At 42.7% G+C, this 17,155-nt stretch overlaps 1 protein-coding gene across 15 annotated transcripts in view; it reads left to right on the forward strand.

Annotated features, from left to right (window-relative positions):
- Positions 1–17,155, forward strand: part of MAPK10 (mitogen-activated protein kinase 10) — a 308,388-nt gene that overhangs the window by 233,674 nt on the left and 57,559 nt on the right. For 2 of the 15 annotated variants that reach the window (XM_077476387.1, XM_077476393.1), the window contains exon 8: positions 1,249–1,320. The exons of the other annotated variants lie outside the window; for them this stretch is intronic. In XM_077476387.1, coding sequence (XP_077332513.1) covers positions 1,249–1,320 — 72 coding nt within the window. The remainder of the gene's footprint in view (positions 1–1,248; positions 1,321–17,155) is intronic. 15 annotated transcript variants of the gene reach the window in all.

Raw genomic sequence — 17,155 nt, forward strand, 5'->3', positions numbered from 1 at the left:
CTGCAAATGTAATTATATCTGGCAGCTTACTAAACTAAGATATTTAAAATTAAATTGCTTAATGAATTTGTCACTGCAAGCAGTTACTGAATATAGAATGACCATAGATAAAAAAAAATATAACATGTAAATACCATTTAAAACACATATATCTGGATAAATGGGTTTTCAACTTTATAGCCAATCGAAGTTTACCAAAAAGGAAGGTATAGTAAATTATGGCACACATGTGGAGCACTACGTATCCCATTTGAGCAAGCACTACTACATACTTACACCTTAGGGATCCATTTGTTTCATCTGTATGGTAGTGAATTGGTACTTTTTGTTATTATCAGCTTTAGTAATGAGACTGAGCTGTGTGATTAAGTTACTTAAACCAATCTGTTTCTGTATACACTAAACGATTGTTACGCATCCTATATTTTTTTGCTAGAAAGACTATTCTCTTGAGCTGGAAATTAACTTCTGAGCCCACTATAGCCACCTGGCCGTAAATTGATCAATAATAGCTTACCCCTATATAAGCTTACTTTTGAGCTGCGAAAGCGACCTCTCCACTTTGATAAAATATGGAGTGGATGGACGTCCTCAGGCTCCGGAGACTAGTCTGTATTTCTGATATTTTCTTTTTCTTTTTCTTTTCCTTTACACATGAATAGGTGGCACAAAATATATAGTTATATCACTGCTATGTGTGAGATTTTGAAGCTATAGCTGTATTTTTCTTTATGTATACTTTGATTGTGAGACTCAGGAGGCACAGTCTGGTTTGGTTGTAACCTTTATTGGTTCTTGTTTCTGTAAAACTTTAAATAACATATCTTTAAAAAAAAAAAAATACTTAAACTAGTGCTTAAATGTATGCTGCCCAACATAGGACTACATATTGTTTCTGCTATGTAGACTCAGAAGGTAGATGATAAACATCTAGTCTAGAAACCTCAGGCCTTCGCCTATTTCTCTAGAAATTTCTTACTTTTCCTAGGGTAGGTAGACAAATACTGTAAATGCCAGCACAAACACACCTGAAATCAGCTTTCTTTGGTCTATATGCACCCCATTCATAAGAGATATCTTAAATTACTACACTATAATTAATAACTTAAAATAGCTTAGAAATAGTTAAATCTCTTTAAAATGTTCTATAACAAAGCAGTCCATTTCACTGTCATTTGGTTTGTTTTCATACATGTTTTGTGGCCTTGTTCCTGATTCTTCATTTCATTATTTCTTATTTGTTTTCAGTTGACATGTGGTCAGTGGGTTGCATCATGGGAGAAATGATTAAAGGTGCTGTGTTGTTTCCTGGCACTGATCGTATCCTTCCAGAAATCCATGTACCGCTGACTGCCAGCTGCTCGGTTTGTGCTGTTACTAGAACAGATCTGATGAATCCTTGGGGACATTCAATTTGTCTGTTTTGCTTTGTATTATTTTCCATATCTGCGATAGAGAGTCTGATGAATACAGAGGTCCTTTTAGTGGTTGTATGGATGCTTTAGGTGATGTTAAAGATAATGACTCTTCTCATAATGATGCCAAAAAATTAACATCAGAAGGGATATAAACCCCTTCTGATGTTCATTTTTTGGCATCATTATTTGGGATCATTATGAGAAGAGTCGTTATCTTTAACATCACCTAAAGCATATAACATCACCTAAAGCCCTTCTTCTACCTTGAAGCTCTTAAGAAAGTAGCAATTCCTGCAGGACAGAAATGTTCTTGTTCTTCTGTATGTTGTTGTGAGGCAGCTCCCGTGTTCATTCCCAGTTTTTTTTTGTTGAAGCTAATCTTGATGTACTCTATCCCCCAATAGCAATAAGGTCATTCTGGTCATTAAGTAACCTTTATAGCTTTAGAACATTTGTACTGCTGATGAGACTTACTTTAATGCTGCAATACCAAGTATAATTCATTGAATCTCCTTATAGCTTCATATATTGATTCAAGTGGTAGCTTTAGTATTTGTGCATTGTTTGGAACGCGAATGGATGCTACTTTTAAGCAGTTTTGACTATCAAGTGTATAAATGTTTAGCTTTAGATTTAAAAAGGTGGAAGGGGAGTAGTAGAGTATTGCTTATATTGCTAGAATCGGCCCAGTCACACGTTACCATTTTTGTGCAGTGCACACAAGAATTTAGAGGTAGCGCTTTAAATCCACATAATTAAAAACTATCAATAAATGGTGTATTACATGCTGTTCATACCCACTCAGTCAATATGGGATTCATTGTCTGTATTCTGCAAAAAACCTGGTTGATCCTGTTATACTCTGTCTGTCCTTCTCTCCATTGCACTGGGAATTTTGCAAAGCAGTGTTAGCAGCTAGTGCACATGCGCAGTTTTTAGTGTATTTTCTGCCTGAACATTTCCTTTCTATCAAATCTGAGCAACCCATGTGACTATAGAGTCACATATGTGGGTGTATAGACAGGGGGAATGACAGCCCATTCCTTTCCTCCTCTTCCATGCCCACTAAACAGCTAAACACAACAGGGGTGCAAAATTTCATCTTCACTCCCCATGTTACTTTAAGACACAGGCTGGAGGGACGTGACATGTGCCCACACCATGTTATTGGCATAACATAATAAATAATATAATATAATATTATATATATATATATATATATATATATATATATATATATATATATATATATATATATATATATATATATATAAAATAATATATTTGTACAACAATTTAAAACAGTTTATTGCTATTAATAATTTATTTTTACTTTGTAACCCAAAGGCTGTTTTTATTTTGAACGGGACCAGCAGCAGAGGACTAGATGCTCCTCCTATTAATTTTTCCCTACAGACAGGCAGGGAAAGAGCTGTGTCATGTGACAGCTGTATATCAATTAGGAAAAAAGGTACTTAACCACTTCAGCTCCGGACCAATAAACACCTTAAGGACCAGAGGTCTTTTTGCAATTTCGCACTGCGCTGCTTTAACTGGTAATTGCGCGGTCATGCAATATTGCACCCAAACGAAATTTGCGTCCTTTTCTTCCCACAAATAGAGCTTTCTTTTGATGGTATTTGATTGCCTCTGCGATTTTTTTTTTTTGCGATATAAATGGAAAAAGAGCGAAAATTTTGAAAAAAAAAGATATTTTCTTCTTTTTGTTATAAGAAAAATCGAATAAACTAAATTTTAGTCATACATTGAGGGCAAAATTTATTTAGCCACATGTCTTTAGTAAAAAAAATGTCAATAAGCGTATATTTTTTGGTTTGCGCAAAAGTTATAGCGTCTACAAACTAGAGTACATTTTCTGGAATTTACACAGCTTTTAATTTATGACTGCCGATCTCATTTCTTGAGGTGCTAAAATGGCAGGGCAGTACAAATCCCCCCCAAATGACCCCATTTTGGAAAGTAGACACCCCAAGGAAATTGCTGATGGGTATGTTGAGCCCATTGAATATTTATTTTTTTTGTCCTAAGGGATTGAATAATGACTAAAAAAAAATAAAAAAATTTTTTTACAAAAAGTTGTCACTAAATGATATATTGCTCACACATGCCATGGTTATATGTGGAATTGCACCCCAAAATATATTCCGCTACTTCTCCCGAGTATGGCGATACCACGTGTGTGGGACTTTTTGGGAGTCTAGTCGCGCAGGGCACCCCGAAAACCAATCACCACCTTCAGGATTTCTAAGGGTGCAAATTTTTGATTTAACTCCTCACTACCTATCACAGTTTCGAAGGCCATAAAATGCCAAAATAGCACAAAACCCCCCAAAATGACCCCATTTTGGAAAGTAGACACCCCAAGCTATTTACTGAGAGGCATGTTGAGTCCATGGAATATTTTATATTTTGCCACAAGTTGCGGGAATATTACAAACTTTTTTTTTTTTGCACCAAGTTGTCACTAAATGATATATTGCTCACACATGCTATGGGCATATGTGAAATGACACCCCAAAATACATTCTGCTGCTTCTCCCGAGTACGGGGATACCACATGTGTGGGACTTTTTGGGAGTCTAGTCGCGCACGGCACCCCGAAAACCAATCACCACCTTCAGGATTTCTAAGGGTGCAAATTTTTGATTTAACTCCTCACTACCTATCACAGTTTCGAAGGCCATAAAATGCCAAAATAGCACAAAACCCCCCCAAATGACCCCATTTTGGAAAGTAGACACCCCAAGCTATTTACTGAGAGGCATGTTGAGTCCATGGAATATTTTATATTTTGCCAAAAGTTGCGGGAATATTACAAACTTTTTTTTTTTTTGCACAAAGTTGTCACTAAATGATATATTGCTCACACATGCTATGTGCAGAAGTCAAATTACACCACAAAATAAATTCTGCTGCTTCTCCCGAGTACGGGGATACCACATGTGGGGGACTTTTTGGGAGCCTAGCCACGTACGGGACCCCGAAAACCAAGCACTGCCTTCCGGATTTGAATATAAAATGCTATAAAAAACAAACTAACCAGAGTCACCCGTAACACTTATACGGTGATCAGTGGTGAAAGGGTTAACTAGGGGCAATCAGGGGGTTCAAATTTTTATTAGGTAGTATATGGGGGTCCCTGGCGCTATATAAAAACCTGACGGGGAACCTAAATAACTAACTGGCTAACCAGCGTCACCAGTGACACTTATACTGTGATCGCTGGTGAAAGGGGGTGAAAGGGTTAACTAGCAGCAATCAGGGGGTTAAAGCCATTATTGGGTAGTATATCGGGGTACCTAGCGCTATAAAAACCTGGCGGTGAACCTAAAAAAATAACTAGCTACCTAGCGACACTAGCGACACTGATGCAGCGTTCAGAAAAATTATCGCTTAGTGACACTGGCAAAAGGGGGTGAAAGGGTTAACTAGCGGAAATCAGGGGGTTAAAACCATTATTGGGTAGTATATCGGGGTACCTAGCGCTATAAAAACCTGGCGGTGAACCTAAAAAAATAACTAGCTACCTAGCGACTGTAGCGACACTAATGCAGCGATCAGAAAAACGATCGCTTAGTGACACTGGCAAAAGGGGGTGAAAGGGTTAACTAGCGGCAATCAGGGGGTTAAAACCATTATTGGGTAGTATATCGGGGTACCTAGCGATATAAAAACCTGGCGGTGAACCTAAAAAAATAACTAGCTACCTAGCGACACATGCAGCGATCAGAAAAATGATCGCTTAGTGACACTGGCAAAAGGGGGTGAAAGGGTTAACTAGCGGCAATCAGGGGGTTAAAAACATTATTGGGTAGTATATCGGGGTACCTAGCGCTATAAAAACCTGGCGGTGAACCTAAAAAAATAACTAGCTACCTAGCGACTGTAGCGACACTAATGCAGCGATCAGAAAAACGATCGCTTAGTGACACTGGCAAAAGGGGGTGAAAGGGTTAACTAGCGGCAATCAGGAGGTTAAAAACATTATTGGGTAGTATATCGGGGTACCTAGCGCTATAAAAACCTGGCGGTGAACCTAAAAAAATAACTAGCTACCTAGCGACACTAGCGACACATGCAGCGATCAGAAAAATGATCGCTTAGTGACACTGGCAAAAGGGGGTGAAAGGGTTAACTCTAGGGGCAATCAGGGGGTTAAATCTTTATTGGGGGGTGATAGGGGGCTACCCTGGACCTAACACTAACTGTCCTGACAGTTTTTACTGTCACAACTGACACTGAATGCATTGATCAGTAAAGAAATGATCAATGCAATCAGTGACACTGTGACTGGGGGGGGGGAGGGGGGGCGGGGGGGCGATCGGGGGGGGATCGGGGGGGGGTTTGTGTGCCTGTGTGTACCTACATGTCAGTGTTGTGTTGGTGCACACTTACTTTTACTGTTCTCCTCGTAGTCCGGTCAAAAAGACCGCCCCGAGGAGAATGACATCACTTCCTCCTTCCTGTGTAAACAATACACAGGGGAGGAAGCTTCTCATTGGCCAGGAGCGATCCAGAGGGGGTGGCCGAAAACCAACGGCCATCCCCTCATCACGGAGCGCTCCTGGACCGAATCGGACCGCCGTAACCAGCGGGAGGGGGTCCGATCGGACCCCCCACCCGCTGGAAGGCAATCACGTAGATGTACGTGATTATGCCTGCCTGTGCCATTGTGCTGACGTACAATGGCAATACGGCGGTCCTCAAGTGGTTAAAGAGTACTACAAAAAAATTTAAGTCAGCAGATACAAATACTGCAGCTGTTGACTTTTAACCACCTCAATACAGTGCACTTACACACCCTTCCTGACCAGACCAATTTTCAGCTTTGAGCGCTCTCACAGTTTGAATGACAATTACTTAGTCATGCAACACTGTACCCATAGGAAACTTGCGTCCTTTTTTCCACACAAATAGAGCTTTCTTTTAGTGGTATTTAATCACTAGTGGGTTTTTTATTTTTTGTGCTATAAATAAAAAAACATTTAAATTTTGTGAAAAAAATGCCTTTTTCTTTGTTTCTGTCATAAAATTTTGCTAATTTTTCTTCATAAATTTTGGCCAAAATTTATACTGCTACATATCTTTGGTAAAAACAACCCAAATTAGTGTATATTATTTGGTCTTTGTGAAACTTATAGAGTCTACAAACTATGGTGCCAATCACTGAAAATTGATCACATCTGATCAGGCTTTCAGCATATTAGGTGTATCTCATTTCTTGAGACACTAACAAGTCAGGAAAGTACAAATACCCCCCAAATTACCCCTTTTTAGAAAGTAGACATTCCAAAGTATTAATATGAAGATTTTTTTTTATTTTTTTTTACAAAATTGTCATATTATCAGGTTATTTCTCAGACACAGCATGTGCATATAACAATTTACACCCCAAAATACATTCTGCTACTTTTCCAGAGTATGGTGATACCACATGTGTGAGACTTTTACACAGCCTGGCCACATACAGAGCACCAACATTGAAGTGGCACCTTCAGGCGTTCTACGAGCAAAAATGACACATTTCACAGCCACCTATTACACTTTTAAAGGCCCTGGAGTACCAGGACAATGGAATTGCCCACAAAATGACCCCATTTTGGAAAGCAAACACCCCAATGTATAATCTAGGAGGCATAATGAGTCTTTTGAACGGTTCCTTTTTTTCCAGAAAATGTGGAAAAAAATTAAAACGCAGGCAAGGAACACTTTTTTCATTTCGGCCCTGTGCCGCTTTAACTGACAATTGCGCTGTTATGCAACATTGTACCCAAACAAAATTGACGTCCTTTTTCCCCCCAAATAGAGCTTTATTTTGGTGGTATTTGATCGCCCTGTGGTTTATTTTTTGCGCTATAAACAAAAAAATTGTGACAATTTTGAAAAAAGCGCATTATTTTTTACTTTTTACTATAATAAATATCACCAAAAAATATATAAAAATCATTCTTTTCCTCAGTTTAGGCCAATACGTATTCTTCTACATATTTTTGGTACAAAAAAACGCAATAAGTGTATATTGATTGGTTTGCGCAAAAGTTATAGCGTCTACAAAATAGGGGGGCGTTTTATGGAATTTTTATTATTAATATTTTTTTACAAGTTATGGCAGCGATCTGCGATTTTTATCATGACTGCGACATTATGGTGGACACATTGGAAATTTTTTACACTATTTTGGGACTATTGTCATTTATAAAGCGATGAATGCTATAAAAATGCATTGATTACTGTGTAAATGATACTGGCAGTGAAGGGGTTAACCACTAGGGGGTGGGAGAGGGGTTAAGTGTGTCCTAGGGAGTGATTCTAACTGTTAGGGGGCATGGCTTACTGTGACACATCACTGATCGCTGCTCCCAATGAGAGGGAGCAGACGATCAGTGTTGTCACTAGGCAAAACAGGGAGATGCCTTGTTTACCTGCCGTTCTGAGACCCGATTGTGGGCAGGGTCAGGATCAAAGCAACGTATATATATATATATATATATATATATATACGTTGCTATGCCTGCCCATGGCATTCTGCCAACGTGTGAGGCAGTCGGCAAGTGGTTAATATCACTTTAAAGCAGAAGTCCACCCAAAAAGGTAAGTTCCACTTTAACCTTCCTGGCAGTATTCTCGAGTGTGGCTCAGGTTGAATTTTCAGTACCAAGAGCAGTAACCCCGCGCCACACTCGGGAACGCATCACAGGGTCCAGGCAAAGTTACTTACCTTGTCCCCAGGATCCTGCGATGTCTCCCCACTGTGTGTGCGAGCCGTGCCCTCCGCCTGTTCTATCACATCGCCGGGCTCTGTTCCCTGTGAGCGCCATGACACATGGGGAAGGAGCATGGCACTAAATTCAAAAAGTGGAAAACAGACAATACGTACAGTACACTTTAATCTTACAGATTACATTACTGTATCAAATTATTTGACATCCCTTTTGTCCCTAATTCTTTGTCCAGTACCCTGCATGCAGTTTTATATTATATATACTGTTCTTTCTGCCTGGAAATGTGAGATTGTCCATAGCAACCAAAAAGTGTCCCTTTACGTCAAAAGCAGTTTTTGACCAGCTACAAAACAGCGATAAAAAAATTAGAATCACTTGCAGAATTGAGCAGTAGTGATTAGTGGGGAAATTCGTCATCAAACACTGAAAGTAATGACAGCGACAATTCTGCGACTGAGCAAATTTCAGTGTTTTTGATTTGATTACATTATTGAGTAAACTATTATTATTATTATTTTATTATTTTTTATAATTATAGTTATTTATCATATTATAATTTGATTTCGTGTTTCAAACTTTATCATACCTGGGATGTCTACTAGACTCTTGTTTGGACAGATTTAAGTGAGTTATTCCTAAGCATTACAGGCCTACAATATAATACACCAAATTTCCATGCAAAACATTGTACCATTTTGAGCATCAAAAATCTGACATAATCATACTGCCATGGAGGTTAAAGCCTCTTCCCCCCTTCTCACAGTCTTCTCATAGGGGAGCTAGCGATTGGAGAAGAAATTCTCCCCCCCACTTCTCACTGTCTTCTGGGACAAATCACAGGCTCCAGAAGACTGCAGATAATATGGAAAGGAGATAGCGGACAAAAAAGGGAAAGAGGTTGGTTTAAGTAATATTGGAAGGAACACACTGCTGACAAGAGCAAGAAGGGTGCTGCTCACCCCTATAAATCAGAAAAATAAAACAAATTCCCCCACCAATGGGATTTTTAGGCAGCAATAAACAATAAGCGTGGCATACTATATAAAAAAGATTATTTTATTGTATGGTAAAAACATGAGCTTCACCCAGGTATTTAAAATAAAAAATATAAATAGAACCAAGCTTGTATATACAAAAATTACAATGACATCAATGGGCATACACTAAGCAGACCTAACTATAAGTATACTGTATAAAATTAGTAACAGCAAAAATAAATTTTTTATAGTTCTAACGCGTTTCAACCACTAGGGTCTTCTTCAGAGATAGTCTGTTAATAGAGAGACAAGATACAACTTAATAAATCTATCGAATAGTATTAGTATTAAACATATTCTAAATTTGTTAGTGTAGTTACCCAGTATAGTATTGCCGAGAGGTTCATATAAATTATAGTGCTTAATGGTGGAGTTTACCCAGGTTCATGCTTAGACGTCCCTCACAAGTTAAGGAAGGTATATGGTCCATACATCTCGCCACAGAATCCAGCAGTGGGGTGAGGGTCGGAAGCCCAGAGGCGCGGCTCACGAGCGGTCACACGACAAAAACCCTATGCCCCACAAAGATTGTAGGAAGTAGGTGCAAACGTAGGCAGCCTGCCTGTATGGTAAGCCACGCCTGTGATGGAAATCCCAACATAATCGGAATTAGACATATATATTTTTATATTTGTTTTTTATATTCTATATTTTATATATAGGCCCACATGTGTGGTATGAAGATATCTTATATATGATTTGTGTGCATGTAAAGGGAATATCCCCAGATATCTGTATTCACATCCAAAAAAAAAAAAAAAAAAAGGAGGGGGAAAGGGGAGGGGAAGGGGGGGAAAGAAAAACAAAACTCAAAAACCAAACACACATTAAAAAGGAGGAACAAAACAACAAACGTAACTCAAGTCAAAAGAAGACAAGCGTGAAATGACATGTGGTAGGGATAGTGTGTGTGATGACAACCCGATATTGGGTGACTAGAGTGAGTGAGTGAGTGAATGGTGTGCAAAGGAAGTGAGTGGTGAGGTGAAAGGTGTGGGTGTTGGTGTAATGAAAAGAATTTAAGGGATAACATATTAGGAAATCAGGGTGACAATGGGAAGAGTGCATTGGGGTGCTAGTGACAGATAAAAATAAAAATGAAAATGAGATTGCATGGAATGCTAATGTTGGACTAGTGAGAGGTGACAAAAAAAAAATAAAAAATTACAATAACTATTCAGATGTGGTAAACCATGTTTATACTGAGAGTAATAACAGTTACCTGGATAGCTGGGCTGGACAAAAGATTCCCAAAGTGGAAAAGGAGAGACAGTAGCTGGGAAACTATCCCGGGAAGAGTGCCAGATACGGTCAATAACTCCTAGTCCATAGGGGCACCCCCATCTAAAAATGAATAGAATGATAAGGCGAGCTAGCTGTTAAAAAAGCTAGTTTGAGAAATGTATTTAAATAAAATGGGGGCATGTCAGCCAGGTTAGCAAATAGTCAAACTTACCAACCAGGGATTCAGAGATACGAGAGTCCTTGTTTGTGTACAGGAACTGATGTTTACTGCCAAGTGTACTGTGTTATATAGTGCCCCGGGATTGCATCACAGGCAATGGCCGCCCACCCATTGGCTGGTACTGCCTTTTCTTGCTTGGCCGCCTAAACAGGTCGACCACGTGTGACCGCCCCGGCGTCCCGGAAGGTCGTAAAGCGACCCCGAAACGACGTCACTTCCGACGCAAATGCACGACGCGATTGCGTCACGTCCGTCCGTACGAAGGGTCAGACGAACGTGAGGCACGTCCGGAAGTTTTCAGGGACGCCGCCGACAAGGAAATACGTGTCTCCAATGGCTGGGCGGGACCAGCCCGCACCAGTCATATAGGGAGACATCTGTGGAGAGAGCCCTGCATGTGCACAGACAGGGGTCCCTCCTGCCCTTGTCGGGGAGTCGCGCAAAAGAGGCAAACAACCCCCCACACACCACCTCCTCCACATAAAAGCGGAAGGGCATTGGAGGCAATGTGCAGAGGGACCGTAAATGTGGGGGACAAGCGTAGACCCGGATCAGGTCAATGTGGGGATATGCCGCTACTGTCCAATACCTCCCCTAACCCCCAGAGCAGGGATGGGGTAAGGGTGTGTGGGTAAAAGACGGGAGGGGAAAAAAAAAAAAAAAGAAAGAAAAAAAAAAAAAAAAGGGAGAAAAAGGGGGGGGGGGGGGAAAGGGACAGGCGACCGATCCCAACACACCATTAGCTAAAAAAGCCATTTGCTTAACCAAAGAAAAGAATAAAATAAAATCTTTTTCAGATTATTACATATACACATATAGCATGCATGTCCCGACGTGCAAACGCACGTCTTTATTCAAGGACAGACAAAGTAAATATATAGCTAAGTGAATATATACAAACAGCAAAAATGAAGTGATAACATAATTATACAATCAATCACAGAAGAATATGGTGTTCTGTTGCGAACACTATACCATGGTACCCTGTTTAGTTGTAATCATAGTAATTAGAGACTATCAACAATTTATAAGAGGGGCATGGTCAGGGGATGTTCTTAGACACTTACTAAAGAGTTAGAGAAGAGAAAAAGAGGGAGCATAAAGGAGAACGGGCTCACAGAGTAAGGGGGCAGGTACACCCGGTCTCTACTGTGTTCTCCCTGAGGAGAACCCCTTTAGGAAGGGAGCAAAAGAGACCGATTCATTCAGGCCTGGGAAAGAGGTGGCGTCCAATTTATGTATCCACCTCTGTTCCCGTTGTAATAAGGTCTTATTCCAGTCGCCCCCCCGAACAGGTATGTGTATACGGTCTAGGGCAGTGAATGTAAACTTAGGCATTCTATAGTTGTGTATTTGCACGACATGACGTCCAATCGGCAGGTAATAGTTGCCTATTTCCATGCTATACACATGTTTGGACATTCGGCGATGGAATTCCTGTTTTGTTTTGCCTACATAGTACGCCCCACACTCGCATTCCAAGAAGTAAACCACACCTCGTGTCTGACAATTCACGAATAGTGATGGACGAACGTTTCGCCCGGCGGTCGTTTCGCGGCGAATTTCCGACATTCGCGGTCCGCACGTTCGAACGCCTTTTTCCGTCGTTCGCCGCGGCGGACTTACGTGTTTAATGTATACAAGAACTTTAACCTTTGGTGACACGTTTATCATGTGATACAGGACAGCCAATTGAGACATGACAGCACATGGACACTTGGACATTCCCCCTAACCTATAAATACACCCGATCCGGTGGCCATTTTACATTCTTTCTTCTGTTACGATAGGGACAGGTTCCTGTGTGGAGTAGGGAGAGATAAACCACTAGCTATTTGGTACACAAAAGTTCTTTTCAGGACTGGTATAGGTGTTAGGTGTTGATAGGTTTGCTGTGCTGCTGATTCTTGCAGCAGCCTGAGTGTCTTTTGTTAGTTTAGAGAAAGGGAAAGGACGGTGTATGCTACAGGGACAGCCAGATTAGTCTTTCATCATCATCATCATCATCATCATCATTAGCTGTTACTATCAAGGTCCACAAAAGAGCTGTTCCAGTAACCACTAATCGTTCTCTTTTTTTGCCAATTTGTATAGGGACAGGAAGGAAGCAGTGTTGTCAGGCAGTGAGGGTAATTTTAAAGACTTGCTGTTATTATTAGTTCCACAAAGGTTCTTTTCAGGACTGGTATCAGTGGTACAGTAATAGGCTTGTACATGTATAATATTCTTTCTTCCAAATATAGAAAGGATATTATACTTGACTGCTGCCCTTCTGCTGCAGTCTGCTAAACATTCACAACTCACTTGTTCCACAAAAGTTCTTATAAGGACTGGTAACTTGGTATAGGGTGCTACGGTACATAGGCTTGAGTGCGGTACAGTCTGCTGTTCTGTAAGGACCGCTATAGGTCCACAATAGATAGGGTTGATGTGCACCACTGCTGACCGCTCACCTATACTGCAGCAGTCCTTCAGCGGTATAGGGACTGACGTACAGTCTGCTAATCACTAACACACAACCTGCTTGTTCCACAAAAGTTCTTATAAGGACTGGTAACTTGGTATAGGGTGCTACGGTACATAGGCTTGAGTGCGGTACAGTCTGCTGTTCTGTAAGGACCGCTATCGGTCCACAATAGATAGGGTTGACGTGCACCACTGCTGACCGCTGCCCTATACTGCAGCAGTCCTTCAGCGGTATAGGGACTGACGTACAGTCTGCTAAACACTAATACACAACCTGCTTGGTCCACAAAAGTTCTTATAAGGACTGGTAACTTGGTATAGGGTGCTACGGTACATAGGCTTGAGTGCGGTACAGTCTGCTGTTCTGTAAGGACCGCTATCGGTCCACAATAGATAGGGTTGACGTGCACCACTGCTGACCGCTCACCTATACTGCAGCAGTCCTTCAGCGGTATAGGGACTGACGTACAGTCTGCTAATCACTAACACACAACCTGCTTGTTCCACAAAAGTTCTTATAAGGACTGGTAACTTGGTATAGGGTGCTACGGTACATAGGCTTGAGTGCGGTACAGTCTGCTGTTCTGTAAGGACCGCTATCGGTCCACAATAGATAGGGTTGACGTGCACCACTGCTGACCGCTGCCCTATACTGCAGCAGTCCTTCAGCGGTATAGGGACTGACGTACAGTCTGCTAATCACTAACACACAACCTGCTTGTTCCACAAAAGTTCTTATAAGGACTGGTAACTTGGTATAGGGTGCTACGGTACATAGGCTTGAGTGCGGTACAGTCTGCTGTTCTGTAAGGACCGCTATCGGTCCACAATAGATAGGGTTGACGTGCACCACTGCTGACCGCTGCCCTATACTGCAGCAGTCCTTCAGCGGTATAGGGACTGACGTACAGTCTGCTAAACACTAATACACAACCTGCTTGGTCCACAAAAGTTCTTATAAGGACTGGTAACTTGGTATAGGGTGCTACGGTACATAGGCTTGAGTGCGGTACAGTCTGCTGTTCTGTAAGGACCGCTATAGGTCCACAATAGATAGGGTTGACGTGCACCACTGCTGACCGCTCACCTATACTGCAGCAGTCCTTCAGCGGTATAGGGACTGACGTACAGTCTGCTAATCACTAACACACAACCTGCTTGTTCCACAAAAGTTCTTATAAGGACTGGTAACTTGGTATAGGGTGCTACGGTACATAGGCTTGAGTGCGGTACAGTCTGCTGTTCTGTAAGGACCGCTATCGGTCCACAATAGATAGGGTTGACGTGCACCACTGCTGACCGCTGCCCTATACTGCAGCAGTCCTTCAGCGGTATAGGGACTGACGTACAGTCTGCTAAACACTAATACACAACCTGCTTGGTCCACAAAAGTTCTTATAAGGACTGGTAACTTGGTATAGGGTGCTACGGTACATAGGCTTGAGTGCGGTACAGTCTGCTGTTCTGTAAGGACCGCTATCGGTCCACAATAGATAGGGTTGACGTGCACCACTGCTGACCGCTCACCTATACTGCAGCAGTCCTTCAGCGGTATAGGGACTGACGTACAGTCTGCTAATCACTAACACACAACCTGCTTGTTCCACAAAAGTTCTTATAAGGACTGGTAACTTGGTATAGGGTGCTACGGTACATAGGCTTGAGTGCGGTACAGTCTGCTGTTCTGTAAGGACCGCTATCGGTCCACAATAGATAGGGTTGACGTGCACCACTGCTGACCGCTGCCCTATACTGCAGCAGTCCTTCAGCGGTATAGGGACTGACGTACAGTCTGCTAATCACTAACACACAACCTGCTTGTTCCACAAAAGTTCTTATAAGGACTGGTAACTTGGTATAGGGTGCTACGGTACATAGGCTTGAGTGCGGTACAGTCTGCTGTTCTGTAAGGACCGCTATCGGTCCACAATAGATAGGGTTGACGTGCACCACTGCTGACCGCTGCCCTATACTGCAGCAGTCCTTCAGCGGTATAGGGACTGACGTACAGTCTGCTAAACACTAATACACAACCTGCTTGGTCCACAAAAGTTCTTATAAGGACTGGTAACTTGGTATAGGGTGCTACGGTACATAGGCTTGAGTGCGGTACAGTCTGCTGTTCTGTAAGGACCGCTATAGGTCCACAATAGATAGGGTTGACGTGCACCACTGCTGACCGCTCACCTATACTGCAGCAGTCCTTCAGCGGTATAGGGACTGACGTACAGTCTGCTAATCACTAACACACAACCTGCTTGTTCCACAAAAGTTCTTATAAGGACTGGTAACTTGGTATAGGGTGCTACGGTACATAGGCTTGAGTGCGGTACAGTCTGCTGTTCTGTAAGGACCGCTATCGGTCCACAATAGATAGGGTTGACGTGCACCACTGCTGACCGCTGCCCTATACTGCAGCAGTCCTTCAGCGGTATAGGGACTGACGTACAGTCTGCTAAACACTAATACACAACCTGCTTGGTCCACAAAAGTTCTTATAAGGACTGGTAACTTGGTATAGGGTGCTACGGTACATAGGCTTGAGTGCGGTACAGTCTGCTGTTCTGTAAGGACCGCTATCGGTCCACAATAGATAGGGTTGACGTGCACCACTGCTGACCGCTCACCTATACTGCAGCAGTCCTTCAGCGGTATAGGGACTAAGAGTTTTGTCACAGGGTCATTTAAAAAATGACAGGCAGAGGAAGAGGCAGGCCCTTCCGCAGGGGTGGTAGGGGTAGGGCAGGAGCAACAGGCTTGAGCCAAAGTGGGAAGTTGCAGAAGGTGCGTTCAATTACTTTAAAGGATGCACCAGACTTGGTTGAGTGGCTCGCTCAGCCTTACTCTTCTGCACCCTCCTCATCCTCTCGATCTGCACCCTCTTCTTCACTCTCTGCTATGTGCACCCCCAAAGACACTACCACCAACAACACGACCACCACCACCACCACCACATACCTTCCGCTTGAGTCACTGGAATTATTTTCCGATCCATATCAAGAGGACATTTCTGATGCGCAGCCACTCTTGGTATTGGATCAGGAAGAGGAGGTAGCAACAAGCGCTACTCAGCAGTCTGACGCCAGTACCCAGATCAGCCCAAGGAGGAGGTTGGTCCCCGGTGTTGCTGCCTACTCCGAGATCTCTACTTATAGCGGTGGGGAAGGTGACGTTGATGATGACGTGTCTAGTGATGTCACGTGGGTGCCCACAAGAGAGGAAGAGGAGGGGAGTTCAGAGGGAGATATGGACCAGCAGATAGGGAGGAGAAGCAGCAATGACTTACATTGCACAGCAGGGACAAAGCAGACTGCAAATGTATCAGGAGCGAGTCATCGACCATGTACGGTCACATCTGGCGCTCCCAGGACACCGGCACATGGCTCCGCAGTGTGGGCTTTTTTTAACGTGTCCGCTGCTGACAATAGCGTTGCCATCTGCAATCTTTGCAGTCAACGCGTTAGTCGCGGTAAGCCCAATACTCACCTAGGGACGACCGCCTTAAGAAGGCACATGAGCAGCCATCACCGAGCCCAGTGGGAGCAACGGAACACACAAAGCCACACTGCAGGCTCTCACCGTCCAGCCTCGTCTTCTACTTCTCCTTCTCCTCTCTCCTCACAATTGTCCTCCACTCCACCTTCCATCACGCCAAGCTCACATTTTTCTGCAAAAAGGCAGGCTTCCGTGGGCCTAATGTTTGAGCGTAAAAAAATGATGATGCCGGATAACCCTCTTGCCCAACGGTTGGCGGCTGGCTTGTCAGAACTCATAGCCCGCCAACTACTGCCATATAAACTGGTGGACTCGGAGGCCTTTCGCAAATTTGTGGCCATTGGAACACCACAATGGAAGGTCCCAGGAAGGAAGTATTTCTCAGAGAAGGGCATCCCAGAGCTATATGGCCATGTTCAGCGGCAAGTGAATGTATCTCTGGCACACAGTGTCGGTGCCAAGATACATCTGACCACAGACACGTGGTCTAGCAAACACGGGCAGGGAAGGTATATCAGTTTTACTGCCCAC

This window comes from Lithobates pipiens, unplaced genomic scaffold (genome assembly GCF_037356315.1).
Source record: "Lithobates pipiens isolate NorthernLeopardFrog02 unplaced genomic scaffold, aLitPip1_a1.2 Scaffold_13, whole genome shotgun sequence".
Lineage (NCBI taxonomy): Eukaryota > Metazoa > Chordata > Amphibia > Anura > Ranidae > Lithobates > Lithobates pipiens.